Below are 26,473 nucleotides of genomic sequence, written 5' to 3' on the forward strand. Positions count from 1 at the left end.
TCCATATGGAGTATCCCATTCATGAGGGTTCCAAAGTCCTTTTTACCTAGTTACCCCCCAAAGACTCTCCCATCTTAATTCTATCATATGGGATTTTTGAAGATACCACCGCTTAGACCACCATGAATATAGATACAAAATAACAGGCAAATTTAAAAGTAAATAAAACTACTTAAAATAACATTATGCTGTTGACTAAAGATAGATTGGGCAGAAGTATAAGACCCATTTACTGAAGACTGTGGAGCCTGCTAAAGTAGCACATTAAGGCTTGTTAAGGTTTGAATCTGAAATTTCCCAGACGGGTCATGTTTTGAATCTGTTGGCACTAATTTGAAAGGTTCCAGAATCTTCGGAAAGTAGGAACTAGTTGGTTCAAGCAGGTCCTAAGGGTGCAGATCTTTGAAGGTACACTCCGTCCCTGGTTACTCTCATGCTTTCTGTTTCACAGTCCTTCAGGATATATGAAGCGTTCACCACACACTCCAGCCACTGTGAACTAAGCTGCTTTGCAGTGCCCTCCCCTTCGCCACGAAGCACTAGCTACCATTAAAAACTGTGAGTCAAAAGCAACTTCGCCCCTCTTCCATTGCTTCTGCAGGTATGGTGGCCACAGTGTTATGAAAGTGGCTGGCTCTGGGCTGTACAAAAGAGAATGCCTTGCTAATTTTCCTCAACTACTTAAAATGTTTTTATTAGCTTATGAATTCATAGCTGCAAAGAGAATGAAAAATGTGGTTTATATTTTTCAGCACCATAAAAATTCATTCTAGAAAAGAATCTCCAATGCATTTTATGTAAAAAAATGTTTCAAATTTAATGTTTAACTCGGAAAGATTTGTTCTTTCAATACAGATTGCGTGCTTAGCAGCTGTCAGTCTGTTGTATACTGGGTAAAGAAGAGGTGCAGTGGTCATATCATGGAACTATTATCAAATGGGGATAGAAAATAAAAACATAAAATAACCTAGCCAGTATACTCAGTGCTGTGTAAATCATAAGAAGTTACAGGAAATAGGAGGCTGCTATTGAGATAGTGGGGTTATTAAAAAACCCATGTGGGTTTGGGGACCATAAACAAAGCAGGAAGAACGAATAGACAAGGGGAAGAGAACAGCAACTGGGAAAGCTCTGGCTGGGCCAGCAGAGAGTGGAGGGAGACGTTCTACACATCCCAGGAGCCAAGAGATCAAACCTGACTGGAGTTCAGGGAGAGCGAAGAAAGGGGAAAGACAGTTTAATATGAAAGAAGTAGGCAGAGGCCAGATTGTGCAGACCGTGGAGGAACTGGGATCTTCTTCAAAGCGAAGGAGGGAGATATTTGACATGTTTTTAAAATTACCATTGTGGGAGGGGGAGTTGGGGGTGTGTGAGTAGGAGGGTGTGTGTGTGTGTGTGTCTGTGTGTGTGTGTGTGTGTGTGTGTGTGTGTGTGCAGCACTCTCTATACAGTTGGCTCTCTCCTTTCACTTTTATGTGAAATACCAGGAATTCAACTGGTGTTATCAGTCTTCCACATCAAGTACTTTGACCTCCTGAGTCAGCCAGCCAGCCCCATTTTATAAATAGGTTACAAACACAATGATATATTCACTTATTTTTTTAGCAGTGGGTCTCACATTGAAGCCAGGCTGGTCTGTAAATCACTGTATAACCCAGGCTGCCTTCATGCCATAGCCTCTTGAGTGCTGGAATTACAGGGGTGAAACACCACATCTGGCTCTAGATTTTTGGTTTTAGAAGAACACCAACTACTGTAGTGGAGAATCAACAGGAGATAAAATAAATGAAACATAAACACATGAATATGATGAATTATATATAAAACTTGTATTTAAACACAAACATGTATATCACAGATCTTAATAGAAAATGAACATGACAAACTATACATAAAATTTTTATTTAAACACAAAAATGTGTATCACAAATCTTAAAAGACTACAAAAAGAGAATATTACAATATATAGCCACTCAAGATTGAGGTTCTTACATATAACTGAAAGTAAACTAGTTAAAAGCCTAAAAAGAACAGACCATATGATGATTTTAAAAACACAGCCTACTCTTCTGAAAAATAAGGAAGCCTGTTGTGTGTGTGTGTGGGGGGGGGACAATAACACCCCTGGTGTATATGGTGGTAGGATCCAAATTTATAACACAAATGGGGGGAGATTATCTTAAATCTATCTGTCTTAACATGACTGAGACTTTCAGCAAAACTAATCTGTAGAAATAATCTCTCAACTCAAACAAAGAATTCCCACAGACCAAAGAATTTTCGAGCTAATCTCATACTAAAATATCTTACACGACTTGACAAAAGCAGGCTCCTTGAGAGATCAACAGAACAAACAGAAGATTTAGAATGCTGTAAATGGGAAAATTTAACTTTATACAGATGGATTTTCTTAGCTTTTATTATATCTTGCTGGTGCCTTGATTTGCATTTAGGGGCAAGACAAATCTTTTAAAATATCATAATTACCATCTCTGCTAAAATTAGTGATAAATCTTGAAACTCATAGAAAGAAAATGAATATATAAAACGTAACAGGGAGCACACAAACTGGTTTAACATTGTTATTGGGTTACTAGTAAATAGATACTGTGTGTAGAGGACAAACTGAATAAATTACCTGGTTGTAATTACTACATACTATTCTGGAGTTAGTAAATGTATACCTGTAACATGTTTAGTCTATGTTCAAAACTTGAATGAAATTAATCCTTTTGGGTGGCATTTTACCTTTTAAATGCAGTGAAAATAAACCCATCTTTAAGATAAACATGTGTGGCATTCTTGGATTTGGAAAACCCATTCATCTTCAAAGTTCAAAGATTACATTTTTCTAATACTTACCTAAAATATACTGCTCATTTCAATCCGTGGTGCCATACTTTATTTTCCAGTATACCTTTATTTCAATTTGATTAAAAATATTGACTCTTACTTCAAAAAGTAATACTCTGAAATTTCAAGTATAGCCAAGGTAATGTGGTTTGGTTTTTAGAAGAAAAAAAAAAAAAAATAGTGAAAAAAGAAACTTTAAAATGGAGTAATTGGTCTGTTAAAAAAAAAAAAAAAATCCTGACCTACACATACTTCGACAAGCATTGCATCCTTTAATCTAAATATTACCTAAATTGAAGATATGTCAGCTCAAGAAATTAGGCAAAACAAAAATCCATCAGTTAGGATTTGAGTGGTGTGGTGAGGGTTGTGAATTGGCGGCCAGCAAAATCTCTGGGATACTGACACTCATTCATCATAGAAATAAGAAAACAAAACAGGAGGGAAGCAAACGAAATCTGCAAGATGCTATTATCTGGTATAGTACTGGCCATTCCTTACATCCCAGCCCTCCAGGTTTCTCCAGGATTTACGCCTTACAAGCGAAGGATGCCCGGGTACCCACCTTCCAGGCAACCCAGCCTGCAGGCTCCGCCCAGCTGGCCGCACATGACCCGCCTCCCTTCCGGTCTCCTCTGTCACTGCCTCCCTGCCTGATGTCCTCCGCTCTCCCTCAACCTTCCTGTTGCCCCCATTTCTCTCCAAGTGATGGGTCAAGAAGAACAAAGACCCAGAACAGAGGCTTGTGAAGAGAAGCGAAAGCCCGGGCGGAGCGGTCCGCCGAGACGGCTCTTCAGGCATCGCTCGGGGCAGCCCCATGGGCGCCCTCACCTGAAGTCTGAGGGGGCCTCGCGCCACCGCTCGGCGCGCTGATTGGCTGTTCGCCGTGTCACGGAAGGAACCCGGATGTGCCCGGGGGGGAGCTGTGTTGGCAGTCTGCGAGCTGAGCTTTGGACGCGTCTGGGGTCCCCAGGGCCGCGCGGATGGCTCAGGACTGGGCGGGCTTCTCTGAGGAAGAGCTGAGGAGACTCAAGCAGAATAAAGGTAACGTGTCTATGCCCGCGGATGCCGAGTCTGTGAAGGGCAGGAGGCCTGGAGCCGCAAGTGGGCGGACAGGGATGGTGGGGCTCCCCAGGTGGGTGTCTTAGCCTCAGAGGCCCGAGAGGCGGGCCCGGAGGATTTCTCTCTCCGGATCCATGTTTCAGTGATTGTACGTTTTCCCGTAGAAAGGAATGAGACTGGGGGCAGGAAGCGAAGCTGCTACCCGAATGGCCACTGCAGAGGGGATGGTAGCACGAAGAAGTAGTTGCAGACTTGGGGTCCGGGTGAATGAAGGGGAGCGTTGCACACACAGCATCATAATTGGGGGGAACGGGCCATGAGAGTGCAGAAACGCGAAAGAACTGATTTTGATGATACATCTGTAGGGCCTTTACTTCTGGTTACCAGATGATTTTTCAGCTCCTTCCAGTTCTTGGGAATCGGCAACCAAAAGGATTTTTGAAGAGGTTCGATTTGAAGCGCGCGCGTGTATTTGTGTGCACGTGCACAGTACACTTACATGTCTCTACTGCCTTCAGGGGCAGCCAGAATCTGGTGCCCTCCCCCTGGGGCTTTATATATCAGTGAATGGGTTTGCTATATATATGTTGATTGTGATTACTTAAGTTTTCCGATACTTGATAGGAAATGATAAAAAACACTCTTGGCCTGAGATTGAAATTTCACAGATGTATGTGGTAATCTTAGTGCCCATTACTTCTGTGAGAACTTTCTGCCACTCGTGGCAACATTAAAAAAAAACAAAACAAAACAACAACAAAAAACAACAACTTTGTTTAGGGATAAAATTAAATAAATCCTTCCACTTCCACGTGTATAGTTAGTGAGAATGTGGATGTAGATCAGGTTCTTTGCAACTTTTAGTCTAGATGTGAAAATTATCTGGGGCTGACAAGGGCAAAAGGGAGTAAATTACTAACATGTGGTCAGTGTACTTTATATACATTGGGAAAAATTGGGCTGGTCCAGGGGTCTTTTAAAAACTATATCATAAGGTTATACTATCAGGAGTGTCCAACTGCTTTTGTCCGGCTGCTTCTGTCCGGCTGAATGCTTTCAAGTGCTTTTGTTATGTGATTTCATTCTCAGTTCACATACCTGTATGTACAAAGTACAGGTGCCTTGTTTCTGATTTGACTTTCAAGTCCTAGCTATCAGCTTCTGAATTAGGAGTGTTGTCTGGCCCAAGGGCCTCTTCCATCCTTGTCAAGAGGAATGCTAACCTGTCACGCACCACAACCTTTGCATGATAAATGTAAAGATGAACAGGGCATCTTTGTCATCAGAGCTTGTAGATTAACGAGACAGACGGTAAAATAATGTGGTGATAGATATTACACAAGTGGTACCATAGAGCAGCCTCCTGCTGAAGAGTTAATGGGTCCCGGGGCTGTTTTGTGTTGGTTAAACATTGGCAGGAGTCAGCTAGCCAGGGCAAAGGTTTAATGTGGGACTCTAATACATTTGTTACTGTATTTTAAAGGAATTCTGCTGTTTGGATTTGGTTAGAAGGTGATAAGGAACTAAACGTCAAAGCCTTGGTGGTAAAATGTGGATATAAAATCACTTATCTATGACTGCTGTGAGAACAGTGGAAACATCTTTGCATCTCTGTGTAGCCAAAGTGGCACAAAGTGATCAGTGTAAAAACACCAAGTCTTCTACCTTGGGTTTCCCAGCTTTAAAGCTCGCAGAAATTGAATCTTCATCGCAGCTGTAAAGAATGAAGTTAAATATTCTGGGCAGATGGGATTGGTTGCCGGCAAAAATAAGGATAGGGTGCTTTTGAAAGACTTGAGTGCACATGGAGTCAAGAATGTTCTTACCCATCTTGTTTATAATTTTCAAAAGTTAAAAACAAACCAATTGTCTGCTTACAGGTAAGAGGATAAATAACTTGTGCTCGTTAGTGAGACTCTATTGACCACTAGCCACATTCATTAAGTTATAAATTACATAAATATGTGCAAAAGGAGCAAGTTGCAGCTGAGTAGATACAGTCTGATAGAGTTTATCTGAACAAAATTATGTGAATCGGGTGTATATTAAGATGTTATATCTGAAAAATATCAAAGGAATGAAACACAGAATTCTGATTGGTAGAGAGGCAAGGGGATGTGATCAGGGAGGGACAAATACATACAGCAGTATTGGTAATTAAGAAATCAGGCTAAAACAGTTTAAATTGAAGCCAGAAAAAACTTTAACATAGCCAGTTGTTTAAAATAACGAGGGTTTATTTTTCAGTTTAGTGTCATGTATAACATGGGTTGCTAGGTGAAGCTGATACGCAGTCATTCCTCACTGACTTTTAATGCTGTCACATGGGAGTTATTTGGGGCAGGAAGAAAAGAAGATTGGAAATTGAACATAGGTAATTAAATGCTTTCACCAGCAAATAACTTTAATAAAAGTAAGTTGTAATTTTAGGCACCAGAAACATTTGTATGTATCTGAAATGGGGGGGGGGGGGGTGTCAACTGCATTCATTGACATCTGAAACTTAATTATTTTCAGTCATACAGATTGGAAGAGTATATGACATACATACACACATATGCACTCATATGTATATATGTGTGTATATATATGCATATGTATAAATGTACATATAAATATGATCCATGGTTGATTTCATATGTTAAAAAATGGAAGAATGCAGTGCAACCATGCTCTGCCAGTTTTAAGATAAATAATCCTGTGTGTCCTTTATTAGTCGTTGATGTATTTTATTTATGTATATGTATGGGCCCTTTTGCCTTGGCAGTCCGAGGCTGTCTTGTAGGAGTCAGTTCACTCCTTCTACCATATGGATCCTAGGGATCAGAACTCCAGTCTTCAGGCTTGGTGACAAGTGCCAGTACCTGCTCAGCCATCTCACCCACTGCCTTTATTCTTGATGTCAGTATTCACTCTAGTCCCTTTGTTCTTATTTATTAATTTCCTTGCTTGTCTAAACATTTATGCTCTGATACAGAAGCTTTTTAAAACAATTTTACCAAAATAGGAATTTGGCTAGAATTACATTGAATCTTTGGAGGTATTTGATATCATAAAATTAACACTGCAAGTAAGGTGGTATATGATTCCATTTATTTATATCATTTATAATAGTTTGTAATAAATTTTAGGATTTTTCTCCCGTACAGAATGTTTTCTATTGTTAGATTTTTCTTCCCTGAATGTGTGACCATTTCTGGTATTGTCTCTAATTATGTTATCAGTTCTTTTGTAGTAGTGTCTGAATAATATAAACTAAAAGAAACAGTAGAGATTTCAAAGACAAGGACTATGAATATATGCTAGCCATCAACAACTAGCAGCACATTAAAAATCAAAAGCACAGTGAGGGACCACCTTATGCTCTCTTGATTGCCGGAAGTCAAAACATTAAACCACACCATGTGTTAAAATGCATTCTTACACAGTGCTGGACAAATGTGTTTTGGAAAGCAGTCTAACATCTTATGTTATACTTTATTGCCCAGTACTTTGGGGGTAATATCCAAGGCAAAATTTAGTACGTAAGGAAGTGTAACAGCCAGGTTCGCAGAAGTGAAATCTGAAGCCAAATTAAGTGTTCCTTGGGAAGAAGATAGTAAACTCTGGTTTTGTCACTCTTTGGAATGATTCATTATTTGAATGACTGTAACAGTGCCAGTAGTGTAGTGAACATTGTCAGAATGATACTTAGGAAAAGAGAAACTGTTACAATACACTTTTTGTAAAAATAAGACTTTTTAGAAATATTTGTAGGCTGGTAAGGAAATGATCAACATGTGATTCAAGTGATCTGAAGACAAGGGTGGGAGAGTGGGGCTTGAGGACAAGATCTGAGCAGATCTCACAAATGTAGCCTGTTGGGGGCTGAAGAGAAGACTCGGCAGTTAAAGAGCTCTCACTGACCTTCCAGAGGACCCGGGTTCAGTTCCCAGCACCCACTTGGCAGCTCACAACCTTAAGTAACTAAGGTTCCTTGGGATCTATCAGCTCCTTCTGTCTTCTAGGGTCACTGCATGTACATGCTGTACTTAAATGCAAGGAAAACACTCATATACATAAAATAAAATCTTTAAAGATACTTGACTTTTCAGGATTTTTTTCTCTTCCTGCTTTTGATTATCCAATTTTAAAATGTTAATAGTAATGATAATTGTCAGTATTGTCTACAAAACTAACATCAGTATTGTCTACAAAACTAACCTGTGGTTGTTGGCTTTGCTTTTTGTTTTTTGTTGCTTTATTGTTCTGAGAATTGAACCCAGAGCCTCATAATGTTGCTTCCCCTCTGAGCTGCATCCTCAGCCTGTTCTTTAGCTGGAACATGCCACTGAAGATTGAAAGTTTCTTTCCACTGTAGCATAATCTAGATTTTAATGATTGATAGAGTTCCCTCTGTTTAAAACCCCAATTTGTATAAAATTGATGTTTAGGAGCTGGGGCCAGAGCTAGTGGTTGAGCACTTGCCTGACATGTGCTAGGTCCTGGGTTCAGTCTAGCACCACAGAAAAAAATACCAATAGAAATAATTTTTAAGTACCTGTTTTTAATTGTGAAAATCAAAGTGTCTGGCTGTATTGACCTAAATTGCTTTAATGACAGCAGCTGGCTAGAAGTGACTGGGGATAGTCCTCATTTGCACTAGATTTCTGCTCCTTGGTGGGCCCTAGTTTTGATTATTTATAGTTTCCAGTACATATAACTTAAACAATGTGTTCTATTTTTACATGCTCTGGATTGTTTATTTATTGCTAGTGGAAAATGAATCATTCTAAGCCTTATATCTATGCCTTGTAAAAATATCAAGTAAAACAGACATAGTTGAATGACAAAGGAACTATTAATTATTCAGTTAATGTTTACACAAAACCGCCTCAGTGACATTTTCTGGTGGTGTAAATATGAACAATAACCAACAATAAGTTTCTGTGGCAGGATAGTGTTAGTTCTTTTTCTTGTGGCTGTGATAAAAGCTACTGAAGGAAGGTGCGTGTTGGCTGGCAGTTGGAGAGGACTGTCCATTGTGCTGGAGAAGTCCTGGAGGCAGAGTTCAGGGGAACTGGCTGTGTCGCCTCTGAAAACAGAACATGAATGCCTGGGTGCCACTCACCTTCTCCTCTTGTATACTCCAGGAGATCAGCCCCGGGGATGGTGTCACTCACAATGGGTGGGTCTTTCCACCTCAATTAATCTTCACAAGATAATCCTCCACATGCATGCCCATAGCTCCAAGTGATTCTAAATCTCATCGAGTTGCTGATTCAACTTAACCAACACAGTCCACAGTTTTGATATGACCTCTGTCTTCTTAAAAAACACTTTCCATGCATATCTCATTCTTGAATTGCCTCCGGGGGTTAAGTACAGTAGATAGTTACAACTAGTGTGGCAGATGTCGAGTCCAGTGAACTAGACTGAAGCCAAGCTAATGACTGCAACCTTTTCAGCTCCACTTTGGAAAGTTTGGTTAATAAACTTGTACTTCAGAGGTCAGTGTGTAGAATTTAAACATATTTGACAAGTTTTTTGTTTGGTTGGTGTTTGTTTTCTTGTAGTGCTGGGGATTGAATACAGGACTTTGTAAATTCTAGGTAAATGCTGTACCATTGTGTGGAATGCCCAGTCTTAAAAGTCCTATTTGAGTTGTTCACTTATAAGGAATAATAATTTTATACAGTGCAGTTTTTTAGATCATATTAAATGTAGTGTGAGAGTGAAATTCCCCAATTATGTGACCTAAAGGTTTAATCTTGGTTCAAATATTTCTCCCAAAAGGAGCATTGTTATTTCATTTGTGCTTTTAAAAATATCCCTATAATTGTTTTATCTCTCTCTGTTGCTTGCTTCAGGATGCTGTTAAAATTAGTTTGAATGCATTGATTAGAACTTACCTGGTCTTTGGTGATTGTGCCTTTGATGGATCTGTAAGCTGAAACTGGTTAAGTCAGTAACATTATTCTAAAATGTAAGTCTAAGGGAAGGTGTCTCATTTGAAAATAGCCATTTGTTGTTTCTGCACAACAGGGAAAATAATGAATCGAGCCACAGTAACACTATTTCAGAGAGTTCAGTTGGCTGCCTATTTCATCAAAGTTAGTCAGTTCTTTCATAGTCCTCAAGTTGAAATGAAAACTTGGCCTTGTGTTGCTCAGGCCTGATTCAATGAAATAGACTTCCTACAAAGATGAATTGAGAGATAGGCTGTTTTTTGTTAAATATTAATAGTATGATATAAGAACTGTTGAGCCCAGGAAAATGTTTGATTTTTTTTCCTGGGTTTTCAAAATAGAGGATGGACCCTCTCGAATGACAGAATGTAATGCCACTGCTTTATGTTTTTAGAGAAATTATCGTTATTTGCTCTTCACACAAGGACTTTTCATTTGCTCTCTTTTATGTAGATCTGTTTGAACCCCAGCGCCGTCTCCCTGTGAAAAAAAGTCGACAGCAGCTTCAGCGAGAAAAAGCCCTTCTAGAGCAGAGCCAGAAACTTGGTCTTCAAGATGGATCAGCCTCATTACCTCCAGAGCAGCTACTCTCTACACCCACACAGAAAGTTACCAATCAAAAACCACGTCCTTTGCCGGCTCTCTCTAGTCCTCTCACACTCGCCTCTTCCACAGGCAATGGAAAGCCACAAGGTATTGAAAGTCAGCCACAGGAACCAGGACTTCAGAATTCCCAGGATGGTCACAGAGATGCCGAGATTCTAACTCCAAAGTCAAATTGCAAAGTGGAGAAAAAGAAAATGGAATTGTTAGTAAGTCTATGAGACTTTTCATCTTTTTCCCCAGGGACTGGGAAACAATATAGTTTGTTGATTTTTTTTTTTCTTTTGCCTAGAAATGAAATCAGTAAACTATTAAAAGGAATCAACCACCTAAATATATTATGAGCTAAATATTTTGTCTTGTCATTTGCTCTTTACATGCTTATTGTTTTCACCTTATAGAGGAGTTATTTAGGACTTAGAAAAGATACTGTTTTCTTAAAACTAGACATGTGGCACATGCCTGTAAGCCTAGCCCTTGTGCAAAGGAAGGAGCTCTCAAGCCTTGATGCCAGAGTGATCTACATAGTGAATTCCAGGCTAACATGATCAGTATAGCAAGAACCTCTCAAATTTATACACACACACACACACACACACACACACACACACACACACACACACACACGCAGAGGACTATCTTCCCAAAGCACAGCCAGTAAGAAATAGAGTTGAGATATCTTTGTATTAGAATCTGTATAGTTTAGCTCCACCTATATAGAGATTTCCATTTCATAGCTTTTTATTTCCTAGTAATGGGAAGAAAAGATGGCATTTGTTTTTGTTTTTCCTTTTCTGACATTTTTCAAAGTATCTTATGTTTTTCCCAATATCAGATATAGTCCTCATCTCTGCTGATTTTGTGTCATGAGAGTCCTGTCTACCAGAGCTTTATGACATAATTCATTTGGGTGAGATATATAAAATCACATGAATTAGTTTGTTTGCTTGGTTTTTCATTTGTTTTACAACAGAGCCTTATTGTATAGCTCAGGAAGGCTTTGAATTTGTGATTGAGATGGACAACTTAGATGAGATGTCATTAGGAATATCATTGGTTTTTGGATACTCTGGGACATCCGAGGAAGACAGTAATTCAAGGAACCGTTGATTTTCAAAAGGAAGAATCCTGATATGATGAGCTTGGGAAAGGAGAGCCAGATCCTACAGTGTTCTATGATGACATCTTAGTTTTCTGATCGAGGCAAAGACTAAAGAACAGTAGAGAAATAAAAGGCAGCAAGGATAACAGGAATCCTGTTTCCTAGTGTAGCATGATACCAGATCCCCAGGGGAAAATCTCCTGGTCAGGGTAGTGATTAGAGAAACACTGAGTGTCTATGTACAGTTTGGGAGGGAACCAGGTGAACCGAGCCTGACGTGCCTGTGGAGCGGAAACCATGAGAAGTGGCTTGTGCCAACCATAAGGTGGATGCTGTAACCACAGAAAGCAAAGGGCAGGTTTAGAAGTGGTTGCTAGGTCTGTGGGTAAAGACATTGGATGGGCTGGATAAACGCCAGCAGAAGGAAGAAAGAGCTTTGCTGCGATAGTATTTGTGTCTCTAGCTTCATGACTATGGGAATGTCTGAGCGCCCACTTTTAGAACTGGACTCGTTAGAAGCTATAGTACATGCTTTCAGTATCTGATCTCTGTGTTAGTGTATTCCCTTTACCTCAAGCTCAGATGACTACTCTTTTAAAACTGTTTAAGAGTTGGAGATAAAGAACTCAGCAGGTTGTATTATGTGTATTTGTACATACATATATGTGTATGTAGCGATAAGGGCTGTCAACTTGAGGGGGTATGGGAGGTGTTGGAGGAAGGAAAGGGAAGGGGAAAGTGATATAAATGTTTCAATTAAAAACCTATTTTAAATACAGAGTTGGAGAAAAGTGAGCAAATAAAAAAATATAGTAAGCAAGCACTGGCTGTTACCTTAAGATGTTAAGGAAGTCTAGACCTTATTCATAAAGAGAATTCTAAAAGGTAGAACATGACATCAGCCTCAGACCAGTATACTTTGACTTCCATTTTACATATGTTACTGTCCACACACACACTTCTTTGTAGTCCTAAAAGAGTGCCACAGTACTTGGGCTTCCAGTTTGTGGGTTTCTAGATTATCCACATATATAGATTTCAAAGGTCCAATTTATGGAAGCCCCTTTACTTCAGATCGTGGTCTTTGTTCTTATTAGAACAGAATAATGAGCTGCAGATGGATTTCTTTTCAAGGGATTTTAAAAGAAAATATATGGAACCTGCCTGATTAAATTTTATGCATAGGAGACAGACTGGTAAGGTGTGGGGCTGGGTAATAGTCTTTTTCATAAATTCATTTTTGTGCCTTTTTTTCCCCCCAGCCAAGAAAAATCTCGTTGGGAAGTCCTCCAACAGGAACAGCGACTAATGGAAGAGAAAAATAAACGTAAGAAAGCCCTTCTGGCTCAAGCCATTGCAGAGAGGTGAGGCATCTGGATCAGGGCTGTGACCCATAGTCATCTCTTAGAGCTTCTGTTTATTTTCCCATGCCTTACTCCATACACCCATACTTCCATTGCAACTCTTACAAGACAAATTGTGCTTGAAATGATACTGAATGGTAGTTTCATCTTTTAGGGATTTTTTGTTAAGTAATGAATCATAATGTGTTTGTGGTGAGGGCTGCAAGGGAAGGGCTGTGGCATCAGTGTTAACTCTTAACACAGTCACGGGAGCAACAGGAATGGTGTGTGTGTGTGTGTGTGTGTGTGTGTGTGTGTGTGTGCGTGCGCGCGCGCGCAGCAAATGCAGGTTTTACTTTTGATGTGGAATAGTGTTAGCATCTAGCACATAGAGGGGTAAGTGCTGTATAGAAGTGACCAACACTGTCATAAACTTGGGTTGTGTTCCTTACTGGCATGGTTCTTAAGTAAGTTACTGTGTTTTATTGGTAACCTGCTTCAGCCATCATATAGCCTGTGTGAGGTTTGATTTTTCCCCACACCTTCAATGTTAAGGGGGTCAGGACTCCCTTCTCATGTGGAGTATATCATACTGGCCCCAAACTGCAGCATTGCCCAGGTTTGAGTTTGTAATTCCAATTCTCCTGTGGTCTTAAGCCATGTCAATAAAGTAGTGATTGAATGAAAGCAAGCAAATCATCAATGACATGTTGCTTTTAAGACCTCCAAATAGGAGTGGTGGGACGTGCCTGCAATTCCAGCACTCTCAAGACTGAGGCAGGAAGATGGGCCTAAGTTCAAGCTCAGCCTAGGCTGCACAGCTGTATAGCAAGACCCTGTGTTAAACTATGATTGCTTGAGGTTTAAATTGATGGAAGGGCAGAAGAGGTGAGAGAGAGCAAGATGGGTAGATATAAAAATAATGCAGAGAGAAACATTTTAGAACAACTTCTCATGAAGTATAATAGAGATGCAACTCATAGGTTGGCTTATATTTCAAGAAAAAGAACAAAATATGAAAGAATAATACCATCTTTTCCCCCACATACACGTATATGTGAAGATTGATGGTGCTTTAAAAAAGGATTTTCTTAGTCTTTACTAACAGTAGGGACTGTTTATTGGGGATTTTACAAAAGAACTTAAATATATTAGCTTGCTGGAATGCTGCAGACCTGAAATCCTGGCACCAGGAGAATTGTGAGTGCAAAGCCAGCCTGGGCCATGTTTCCCCTGTGTTCAAAACAATGTATACTTTCCATGCTTCTCTGCTGTTGCTTTAAGACAGTAATGTGGAAAGAGACAGAAATGAAGGGAGCTACAGCATGATTCTGTTGTTAATGAATGACATGAAGTAAGACTTTGCTGCTTAGAGAATGTGGCCTGAAGGGAAGATGAAAAGCTAAGACAGTAAAGTCAGGAGTGTAAGCCGTACTGTGGTGGTACCACTGGGAACAGGTGCTGCTCCCCAGAGAATGTGTGAAATTCTGAATGGGTGATTTCATGGCTAAAGGTTCACTTTTGTGTGTGTTACCCTCTTTCTGAAGTGTATGTGTACTTGGGTGTGATGACGCTTGTGTTACCTTGTTTCTGAAGTGTATGTGTACTTGGGTGTGATGACACTTTTGTGTGTGTTACCCTGTTTGTGAAGTATATGTGTACTTGGGTAGGATGACGCTTTTGTGTGTGTTACCCTGTTTCAGAAGTATGTTGTACTTGGGTGTGATGACACTTTTGTGTGTGTTACCCTGTTTGTGAAGTATATGTGTACTTGGGTAGGATGACGCTTTTGTGTGTGTTACCCTGTTTCAGATGTTGTACTTGGGTGCAATAAATGATTGAGTGGGGTGTGCTTTTCAACAGAAGAAACACTTGAGTTCCATGGATCATTTTAAGGGTCTGTATACAGTTTTCCTAGGAAATAAGATGAGACCAAAGGAATTGAAATCATAGATGTTTTCATAATGGAATCTGGGGTTTGGAAAGCTATGTTAGATTCTCTAATGTAAAGGGAATATTGACCTGTTCTTTCAGGACTTTTTCTTAGAGAATGGATGTAAGTCCACAAATGAACTGTTCAGCAGAAACATTTATAAAAATCTTAATTTTTACTTTGTTCATGAAAATGCCATGTACTAATAGAAAGTTTAGAAAAACAAGGTGATAAGATCATTTATATTTTTGTCAACTATGATTTTTTTCTAAGTTTTGAAAAAGATATCATGAACTATATGCACATTTGCCATGCCTTTCCATTTATATCATGTCTGGAAATGTGGTCTTAAAGTGTTTGCCTCCATCTCACATTCCTGGTTTTCCAGATCTAAAAGGACCCAAGCAGAGACCATGAAACTCAAGAGGATCCAGAAGGAGTTACAGGCCTTAGACGACATGGTGTCCGCTGATATTGGAATCCTCAGGAACAGAATTGACCAAGCCAGCCTAGAGTATTCCTACGCACGGTGGGTAGGAGAGCGAGGTCTGAAGGGTCTGGTGGCACGAGTCGGGCCTGACACTGGCTGTGCTGGTGGGTTATATGTAGCTCCAGTAAAGTCTCATGAGGATGCCATCAGTAATGTGCAGATTCAAGTGGCCGCCAGTCCTGTGGCTCGACCTTGCTGAAATTCCTCTTTCCACATTTCCTGAATTACTTATTTGCATTTTAGTGTTTCCCGATTAACCTTCAGCTATTTAACGTTTGCCACCCTGAGTATTTATTTCAAGATCTATCAAATTATATGCCTGATTAGCTCGCCGCAGAAAACTATATGATTCTAACACCAAGTCTGTGTCCTCCCATTAAAATTTTGACTCTTTGATATTGCCCTTATGGAATTGGGCCAAATTCTCACCTTGTTATGAAAGTAAGAAAATTAGTTTATTTTGCAAATACTTTTGAATATAAGCTAGGGATGGTGATGCATGCTTATATTCCCAGCATGCAGGAGAATGGAGTAGGAGGGTCACTGCAAGTTGAAGCCAGCCTGGGGTACGAGAAGGAGTCAGTCTATGAGTAGAAAGAAAAAGATTCTTGTGGATATATTTTCTTAAATGTCCTCTAAGTATTGTGAAGCTTCTTTTTCCTTGTTTGGTTATACTTTGTACAAAATGGTCTGCTATCACGTGCTTCCTTGGTTTCAACTGTTGGCATTTTTATAAAAGAAGAAAACACTGGAATATTTTTAAAGTGAATAAACACATGTAAAGAATTACATGGGCTTTGCAAACAGATAAAAGGGCAAAAAAATATGCCCAATTTCAGGGTTCTCAGTCCCTGCACTGTTGCTTTAATCATCCCAGTTTGTGTGTTTTTCACAAGGGAATGCTGTACTAATGACTCAGCTTTGTATCTTCTTGTGTAACACTAGAAATCAATCAGAATGCTTCATTAGTCTCGGGTAAACCACAACATCAGAATGTTTATAGAACAATTTCAGAAAGCGGAAATGCGTGGCGATAGTTTTAATTCACTGTTTAGTGTTTAAAGGAGGCCTGTGGTTGTCCTTGTGATTTGGGTAATTGTCGTTTGCTCATATGCTATGAATGGGTTGCCCTTATCATTGGACAGCCTAAATGAATGCCATCAGAGGCTGATAACCAGAAGTTTCCCATGTCTGTTACTGTTAAGGAGACCACTAGGATTTTGTTACAAGTAAACTCAGCCTTGACTGTCAGCACTTACTCTCTGTAACTGAGTTGGCCACCCCTGCAGCCTTATCCGGATAGTTCATAGCATCTCATAGTCCTGGGTGCAGTAGAAAAAGTCTAATTGTGGGGGTTTAATTTAATTATTTCTTTTATTTTTTAAGATTATAATATAGTTGCATCATTTTTCCTTCCCTTTCCTCAAACCCTCCAATATCCCTTTCCTTGCTATTTTTCAAATTCATGGACTCTGCTTTTCAGTTGTTATTGCATATGTACGTGTGTGTGTGTGTGTGTGTGTGTGTGTGTGTGTGTGTGTGTATTCCTAAATTGTTCTTTCATGTTGGATATTAGGTAAGAAATGTTGGTTTTAGCTTTCAAAAACTAAAGATAAGGTAGATTACTATTTTTTACTGAAACTTACACAGAGAATTCTTATGAAGTAGAAGTGTTTCACATCATATATTTTTATTTCATATGTTTAATAAGCTAAAGATAGCACTTTTTCTTGATGCTGTTACTGACATAACTGTATGAGTGGATGCTGATGTGTGAGGCCCTTTTTCAAAGGCTAAGTCTGAAGGTAAATCAGAGAAGCCATAAACAGCCCTAACTGGAATTAGAATTGTGTCTTGTTCATTTATAAGATGACTACACAATTTTCTAAATTTGTGTTTATGGTTATTGAGCAATTATAGATATTGAAATGGTGAATTGTATGTGGAAATTGCATTTCCTTTTTATCCTTAGAAATCCATTCTCACTCATTGATTCATGAGATTGAAGAAGAAGTTGATGTGAACAGACCATTCTGAGCACTGATAGTTCACTTGCCTGATCACTCTGCTTAGACTCCAGGCTATGACTCTGCATTGTTTAGTTTCCTAGGGCTCTCATAACAAATTACCACAAGCTGTATGCTTTAAAACATCAGAAAGATCTCATCTTACATTTCTGGAGACTAGAAACCTGATGTTAGCAGGGGCATAGGGGCATGATTCTAAGAGACCCTGTGGTTCAATTTCTTACCCTCTCCAACCTCAGATGGCTATAGCTATTCCTGGACTTGTGGCCACGGTTCTGTATCCTGTGTCTTCAGTCACAGTTTTCTCCTATCTCCACAGTTCCTCTGCCCTTTCTTGTCACAGGCTCCTGGAACCACGGGGATTCAGAACACCTCCTCTTAAAGCCTTCAGTCACATTTGTTATCCTAGAAACTAACTTCTAAAGTTCCACAGATTCAAAAATGAATATTTTGCGGAAGCTGGACTTTAGCTTACATTCATATTTGGATTTGCCTTTCTCTGTCAATTTCCTCTGTTTCCAATATATGCATTTTTAAAAATTGCTCAGTTGTCTTCAGTGAAAACTGAGAAGCACTAAGATGACAGTAGTACGTGTTCCTGAGGAGACATGCTGCCTGAACAAAGCACTAGGGAACTAATAGATAAGTTATTCAGCTGTCACATCATCTTTTTACATCAGTCTCCGTTTTCTTATTATTGTAGTGTTTATCATAGATAACAGTGAAAACTTCCTATGGTGATGGGATAACAAAGTGTTTCAAAATAGAAGGAGACTATCTCATAGATCCTGTTTTATTAACCAAGATTCTTCTCTTCCTCAGAATTTCTGAGGAAGGATAAAAATCACATGTTAATTCATACAGAGTTGAACTTTTCAGCAGATAGTGCTGTAAGCTAAAAGTGGATTGGTGGAACCTACTGGTGTAAAAAGGGTTAAACATTGAGGTGTTTTTTTTTTTTTTAAACCATCAAAATACCAAGACCAAGAGACAGTTTCTAAAACCTTTAAATAACGTTAAATCACTCAGTGTCCCCTTAAAATAACAAAACAGTTCTCTAATTACATTTCCAGTTCAATGTGTCTTACTGGCATGTGTATAATGACCTTATTCTCTTCCAGAGTACCCATCCTACCCAGATTCAGTATGAGCGACAAGACCCCTAGACTAATCAAGTAGTTTGTGAAAGTAATCAATATTTTAAACATTAGTCACTCTGTAGGAGAATATATGTGCATGTTTTAGGCCAGAAAGACTTTAAATAAATAAACAAAATATAGAATCTTAAGTGATTTATCTGGGATGAACTCAGATCAGTAGAAACCTAGGGACTTCATTGCAAATGTTAACTTCAATCAGTGTTCCTGAACTCAGTCTGTAAATCTCTGCTAACTGGGGGAGCAGAGGTGGAGAGTAGGGGTAGGGACAGACCTGGAGAGAAGAGAATGTTGGAAAAAGACTAAGGTATTCATATATCTATAATGTCAGACCTCTTGACTTTCATTAGCAGCTTATGTTACCAAGTGTAGAAATAAAGGACCTAGATACCCAAGAAAGTTCTTCTAGCATAATTTTTTTTTTGCTTTATTATTATGTGTTTTAAATTTTATACATCAGCCATGGGTTCCCCTGTCCTTCCCCCTCCCACCCTCCCCCTAGCCCCTCCCCTCTTTCCCATGTCCTTCAGGATCAAGGCACCCCTGGGGATTCATTTAAACCTGGTGGATTCAGTACAGGCAGGTCCAGTCACCTCCTTCCAGACTGAGCAAAGTGTCCCTGTGTAAGCCCAAGGTTCCAAACAGCCAGCTCATGCACTAAAGAACAGGTCCTGGTCCCACTGCCTGGGTCCCTCCCAAGCAGATCAAGCTATTCAGTTGTCTCACTTATTCAGAGGGCCTGATCCAGCTGGGGGCTCCACAGCCTTTGGTTCATAATTCATGTGCTTCCATTCGTTTGGCTATTTGTCCCTGTGCTTTTTGCAATCTTGGATTCTGGTTGTAGTAGCATAATTTTTTAATATGGGAAGTTATTAGAAAACAATATATTCATTCTTATGTTTATTAGGTGACAGTAAAATAACAGAAATGCAATAAATGAGCACTATGTAAATAACCTTTTTAAAATTATCAATACCAGGACCCTAACTTTCCTGTAACTGTAGTTTTAGACACGTCACTAAATGGAAATGATGGGTTTTAATTTGGGTGCTCAGAAGGGGAAGTTGTTTTTCAGGCACTAGGAAAGATTCTTAGACTGTTCATACTGCTGACTGTTCAGCCAGATGTCTATGTGACTCTCTTAATGTCATTGTTTTACAGATAGACCCAAGACTGAGTTGCAGTAACCTCCAGAGTTACTGTGCTGGTTTTTGGTCTTTGCATGACCTCTTCTCCAGCCCCTTCTGCAGAAATCCAAGTATTTCACTCCAGATGTTGACCCTGGTGGTACATCTAGTTAGACCAAGATTTATGTCCACTCCAGGCCATTTCCTTCACAGGCTAAATAGTGGTTCATGATCAGTGACATTAAGGACTCCATTTAAACTGAGAAGAGTGAGGAGAAATCCAGTGGAAGGAATCTGATGGAGAGCCACAGCTGATCCCCGTTTTGGCCTCTCCTGTGAAGGAGAGTTCAGGTGGAAGTGGTGTGCCTTATGAATGTGGAGAACAGCCTGTGCTTCTGGTGACTTGCCTGTGACACTGCTCCTTGGATCCTGCAGTCCAAGTCCTTTCTCTCCCTTAGCTAGCTTGGCTAGATACTTGTGTATCCGAGGCCAAGAAGGTATGCAAGTGGACAAGAGGACAGGTTTGAGCCTTCAGTTCTCTGCAGTCAGAGCCTTTTCTAGTTTTCACTGTGTGTCCTTCCAAGATAATCTCATATTAGGAGATATAATTTTGTCTTATTTTCTGTAAGTTATACAGATTGCATACTACATGTTGGAATTAGTCAAGTTAAATCAATAGGCCATCAGAACTGGTAAGCCAACAGGGCCTTCACAAATATTATTGCTAAGTAAATTGAACTAGTTGATAAATTGGAATTTTTCTTTCAGGAGAGGAAGAAACTAACTTTGTTTTAAAGAAAAGTAACGCATGTACAAAGTGAAGATATGAAACCTTACTGATAGCAATCTAATGCGAGGGGTAGGGGAGATTGCAGGGTGGCATCTCCCTACAGTTACCTTACTTCACAAGAGACTGGTAGCGCTCATCCATACTGCTTATATCTGTGCAGATATGTACAGTGATCTGCCCTCCCTCCCTCCCTTCCATTTCCTTTTCCTCCTCCTCATTCATGCTAGGCAAGTTCTCTGCCATTAAGCTATATTCTCAGACTATAAAACCTCTTTTACATGTAACAATAGTCTGTTGTTATGTGGAATGAAAACTGACTTAGTCCAGAGATTTTCAACTTAGGAGTACTTGTGTATCTGAGAAAGATGCTGGCAATGTCTAAAGATACTTTTGGTGTCATGGTTTAGAGTGTGGTGGTTACTAATAGATAACATCAGTGACGCTGTTTAGCAAAGTGCAACCTACTGGGCAGCTCCTCACAAGAAAGAATGCTATAGCCCAAACTACCAGTCTGGGCTTTGAGAAGCCCTGCCTAAACTGACCCTGGCCTCGTGGTTTCTATTCTTGGCGTTTACTTCTTGCCTTCATTTGGTATCTCTGTCCTTATTATGTTCACTCTTCCTTCATTAAAATATTTCTTTCCCAATCCATTAATTAGGAGATGTGAATTTTCTACTTTTCTCTCCATCTCTTGTTTTGCCTATCATAAATTTAACCAACTGTGTACTTCAAGTTGCTTGTATTAGAGCTAGTTTGTGCTAACTCCTGAGAGCGAGCGCGTTCTGGGCATTCAGTGGTGTCACACGTGTAACTTGAAATTAGCCAAAATGGCAGTATTTATGCCACATAGCCAATGCTACAGATGTGAGCTCTGTTCCCCCCACCCCAGAGCTAACCTGCCGCTTACTGAACTCTCTTGGCCCGCTGTCATCCAAGCACAGCTTGGGAGAGAATCCCAGGCGATAAATTCAAATATGCTGCGATAGTTGTAGCATCTTAATCTAGTATATCTTACATGTTGTCAACTATTGGTGAAGCATTAGTATTCAGAGTTTCATTGTACATTTCAGTTCCCATTCTTTAGTTTGTTTCTGAGTCTTAGAAAGCTTCCCAGTTGAAGTGAATGAACCGATCTTTGTACGTGTCCTTACAGGAAGCGGTTTGACAGGGCTGAGGCTGAGTACATTACAGCAAAGCTGGATTTACAGCGCAAAACCGAGACAAAAGAACAGCTCACTGAACACCTCTGTACCATCATCCAGCAGAACGAGCTGCGGAAGGCCAAGAAGCTGGAGGAGCTGATGCAGCAGCTAGACGTACAGGCTGATGAGGAGGCTTTGGAACTGGAGCTGAAGGTTGAACAGTTACTTCAACAACAGGAAGCAGAGGCAGGCAAACAAGTGGTTCCTGTAGAGAGGTTGTGTCAGCCTGCTGGGGACAGTGTGTCTGCGGGGTTGGCTGGTGAGAACAAAGAGCCTCAAGAGCAAGCTGCCCCTCCAGAGGCAGACAAGCCGGGCAAGCATTCCAGCGACCCTCCCCTTAGACCAGACTGCCCAGGTCCAGGAGCCAAGAACTTTTCAGCTGCTATGGCCACATGAGGGGCCACTGTTTGTTCAGTTAGCATATCTCTGCAGTCAATTACAGCCTATCTCTGATAGAAGTTCTTTAAACCTGTTTGTGTTTGATTCCATGCTTAGTGTTAGTATGTCAACATGTCTGGTCATTCCATGTCACAGGTCGTGAACTTTCCTAGCTAGGGAGTCTTGACTCCTCAGTGTTCCTTCAATCCTTCTCACTAAGTTAAAACAAGTGAGTCAAAGAGAGCCTGAGGCCTGGGCTCGATCTCCAGCACTACAAAATGAACAAAACAGTAGAAGAAAGCTACGTAGCTGGCGTGTTAGAGCAGGCAAGTTCAGAAAAGCAGAGTGAGAAGTGATGGCCCTCAGTCCTGGGCCAAATGTAACTCGGGAGGAAGTATTGAAACTGCATGGTCTATTCATGCAGTCATTAAAAAGACAAAAATTACCATGTACACAGAGAGAAGAGAAAACCAGATTAAATTACCTCCCTGGATACTATTAATTAAATTACTTCTCTGGGTACTGTTAGAGTGACTAAATACAACTTGGAAATCACAGCTTATGTAAGGAACTAGACAATTTAGGCCAACATTATTTTCCTCTTTAATTTACCAGTAAATGGTTTCTTGTTTACATTTGAATTTTGGTTAGTTGGTAAACATCTGTAAACAAAGTGTGTATGTGTAATTTTGCTTTTACCATATTGTTTTCCTCAATCAGTGAACTGACAGGTAAAATTTAGACAATGAAAGCGTTTCTAAAGAATATGAAAATGGACAATCTTACTGACACTTGACTGTCCAGCAGTGATGGATTCCCTCTCTAAGAGTCTGTAACATGGGCGTTTTATATGTGGAGTATCACTTATCCTATCCTAAAGCATTTGAAGTGTTGAAGTACTTATCTTAGTACTGTTACAGTTGTTGGGTTTCTGTTCCCTAATACTTGACCACTACATGATGCTATGTGTAAATGTATGTATAAATACTTTAGTTTTGCCACAAAATATACCAATATTATCATAAATTATGATCTATTTATCAGAAATTACAAAAATAAAAAATGTTTCAGTCATAAAAAGGAAGATAATGACAGTTATATCCATAATACATTATAGAAAGGTTGGGGACATCCTATTTTTAAATTGTTTTTTAAGGTATTATCCTCTGATAATAAGGGTGCTTTGTATTTTTCTATGACCTAAGTTGCAAGAATAATTTTCCATTACTGACTTTTAAACACAAACATTTACTTAGATAGTATTATTTTTATTTATGAATGACATACATACAAATTTAAAACTTCATTGCCCAATACAATCTTATTTTTCTAAGGAATAAACAAGTATGATGTGTTTACAGTATGGTCTTTCATTTACCTTAAAACAAGCTTCAAACCTTTTTAATGTGTGTTAAATAGCTTGTGTGTGTAACACAGACTCACAGAAGAAATGTGCTGCCTACCACACCTGGCACAGCTCTATGCTTCTGTGGTATTTTCTACCTATCTATCCATAGGTTCACTGCATCCACCTCCTAACAATTTTGCACTATAACTTCATTGTGTGTTTGTGTGTATGTGTGTGAAATGCTTTCAAATATGTGTATTTATCTATAAATATAATAAATATATGTATATACATATTTAAATATAAAAAGTCCCATTGAAACCATTACTTTGACAAAGCATTGTCTCACCCAGCTTTCCTAGGATGGTATCTGAGTGCTCAGGTGATGATGATATAAGTGACAAAATTATATTGCATAAGTTTTATGCAAAGACAGCTGTAGCCCATGTGTGCAAGGATCCAGAGCAAGTGAGTGAGAACTGGAGGTTCCTGATGTGAGGACCATATGTACTGATTTCCCAGGATAGCCCTGGAACACATCCTTTAAAATATGCTCAATCAGCTTTGGTCTATAAATTCACAAGTTTCGGTGAAGGAAATTAGCCACAAATTACTAATCATTCTGCTTGTCTAGTTAAGAGGCAATGTTTCCCAGATTGTTGAAAACTGCACTTACTGGGGAGCATAATTTTGTTTCGAACTTGAATTTAAAGTGTTCCGAAAAACTCCATTCCTGGCCACTACTTTTTGTTTTCAGCTGGAGCCATGTCTGCGGGTTTTGGAGAAGCAGACTTCCTTTAAGAACAATTCTCATTGCATTGAAAATAACTTTTTTTTCTAAGAATTTTCACCTCTGCATAATTCTGCTGAATTACAGCGCTTGCAGGTGGTAAATCTGTTCTCAGAAGAGCACAGCTGGTTTGCAAGTCCTGATAAAAAAATCTCTGATTGGAATTCCGAGAGATTTCATTGCTGACTGGCACTTGAGTTACAGAGCAGAAACTCAGCTAGAAGAAAGCCCTCTCTTTGTTTGGAGTTAGCAATGGAGTACTCTCCAGGAGCTTATCTAACTAGTCAGCCACTTCCTCTTTTGTGGCATTGGCACAAACTGACTCTAGTTATTCTGACCCAGGCCATTCCCAGTGACCTTTATAAATGATGTTTGGGGTTTTGTATTTCTAAGGAGCCAAGTCAGCATTTTAAAAGGCCTTGATAGATATAACTCAGTCTGCTAGACACGACCTGAGGCCCCTCTGGCCCAGGGTAATTATACCTCCTCTCAACATAGATCTACCCCAGGCCTGACTTGAACTGTTCTCTGGAGAGATAAAGCGGAGTGCTGTTCCCCAGGTTGCCTTTACCCTAATGTGAGGCTGCTTTTGCAAGATCCTAATCCCAAGCAGCTGTCTTCAAAATGCAATGTCATCTTTGCAGTTGATCAAACAGCTGCATGTAGCTATTCATACAGATGTGCTGTTGAAGAGGTATATGACCTGTGCCCCTTTTCCCTAAGCTTATGGTCTAGTTAAGGGAGTATGATTAACATCTGTAAAAGCTGATGCAAAGTATCTTTAAATAACAGAAAGCAAAATAACTGGGTGGAATATTGAACATGGATAATCCTTGTGCCTTTAAATACTCTGTCTAGTTATTCTGGCATTCTATGGGCATGACCAAGAACTACTACATTTTTACTTCACTTTTAACACTAAAATAAAACATCCATGTTAGACAATAGGTCTGATTAAAGGTTGTTTTTTGTTTTTTGTTTTTTGTTTTTTGTTTTTTTTTAAGTCTAGTTGCCAATGAAAGAGTAAACTACAAGGAAGTGGGGGGTGGAGGGCATAGATGCCATGGATTCAAAGTTAGACAACTGGCTTGGGTGACCAGTGCAAATCCCCAACTACTGGAGGAAATAAGGACAGATTGTTAAGACAAAATTGATGGTGGTGTATCTCCCTATAACAGACGTGACGTGAGTATAAGAGCTCACTACAATTGTTGAACGTGTTGTCAAACTAAGAGGCAGTAATTCTTGCATAAGCCAGAACAAGATGGAGAAGGGACAGTGAGAAATGAAGGGTAACTCAACACGGAGGCTTGTTCAAAGATCACACATCAGAGATCTTTCCAAGCTGAATGACTCCAGGAGTCTAAAATAGAGACAGAATTAAGCAATAAGATGTGACAGGGATAACATTTCTTGGTGATTGTGGAATGCCTTGAAGGCTACATCACTAGGTCAAAGGTTCATATAAGGGTGAAGTAACCCTTCGAGGTCCAGTGCACTGCCCTTATAGGGAGAAGAAAATGAGTAATGGGAGTTAGAAAATTCTGTCATTGCATGAGCTATTACTTCAGACATTGGGTAATAATGCCATGTGTACAGTACATGTGGCCATTAGTTCCATCCACTACACCAGAGGCTTCTCTTCAAAACTCCCCAGAAATTGGCAATCTACTTAGTCAAGTAAAAACTAAGCAGTTCAGTCACAACCTTGAGACCTACAAATGTATATCTGGCGCTACAGTCTGCTAGGATTATGATTAGTTGCTTAGGCCTGGGCTTTATTGTTGGGGTGGGGGTGAGGTGCTGAAGGAGCCACCCTGAGTCATTTTCCATATGTTGGCTCATTTACTTCATGTGCTGTTCTGTCACTCAGACAAGCCCTCTGTGCCACGGTGATCCACAAACGTGATCCACAAACATCCTTGAGCCTTCTAACCTAAGCTTTCTCTGCTCTACCATTGTGCTACTTGAAGAACCCGGGAGGGAGGGCCCCTGGATCAAGAGGTCAGCTAGACTCCACCCTATGTTGGGGACAAGTCTTTAACCAACATAAGAGGGAGATACTCAGAAACCATCAGGTAGGGCAAGAAATAGCCAAGTAAAAGGAGCCCTAGAATGTCCCGCAGATGGAAGCTGGAGGCCTGTCTGGCTTCTTCCCCAGGCTGCTCCGAGTTGTCCCACTTCAGAAGATAGTAAAAGTGTGGATGGAACTAGTTTGTGTGCTTTGATGTCTCTCAAGGCACAGGGCAAAGCCATGTTCTAAAAAATAAGTCAGAGCAAACAGTGGCTTCTTGGGGCCCAGACCCTTTTCAGGTGACAG

General features: G+C 39.8%; 1 protein-coding gene and 1 pseudogene across 2 annotated transcripts; one reads left to right on the forward strand and one right to left on the reverse strand.

Annotated features, from left to right (window-relative positions):
- The first annotated feature begins 3,661 nt into the window (after positions 1–3,661).
- Gorab (golgin, RAB6 interacting) lies at positions 3,662–23,612 on the forward strand. 2 transcript variants are annotated; one of them, XM_036202866.1, is made up of 5 exons: positions 3,662–3,897; positions 10,317–10,671; positions 12,831–12,932; positions 15,233–15,373; positions 21,589–23,612. In XM_036202866.1, exons 1-5 carry the CDS (start codon positions 3,837–3,839, stop codon positions 22,031–22,033), a joined length of 1,104 nt encoding a protein of 367 aa, XP_036058759.1. In that variant the 5' UTR covers positions 3,662–3,836; the 3' UTR covers positions 22,034–23,612. The 2 variants fall into 2 exon arrangements, with proteins under 2 accessions (XP_036058759.1, XP_036058760.1); XM_036202867.1 differs by lacking the exon at positions 3,662–3,897 and having other exon boundaries at positions 10,616–10,675.
- Positions 5,045–5,152, reverse strand: LOC118593579 (annotated as a pseudogene).
- Positions 23,613–26,473: the final 2,861 nt, after the last annotated feature.

Source organism: Onychomys torridus, chromosome 11 (assembly GCF_903995425.1).
Source record: "Onychomys torridus chromosome 11, mOncTor1.1, whole genome shotgun sequence".
NCBI classification, from domain to species: Eukaryota; Metazoa; Chordata; class Mammalia; order Rodentia; family Cricetidae; genus Onychomys; species Onychomys torridus.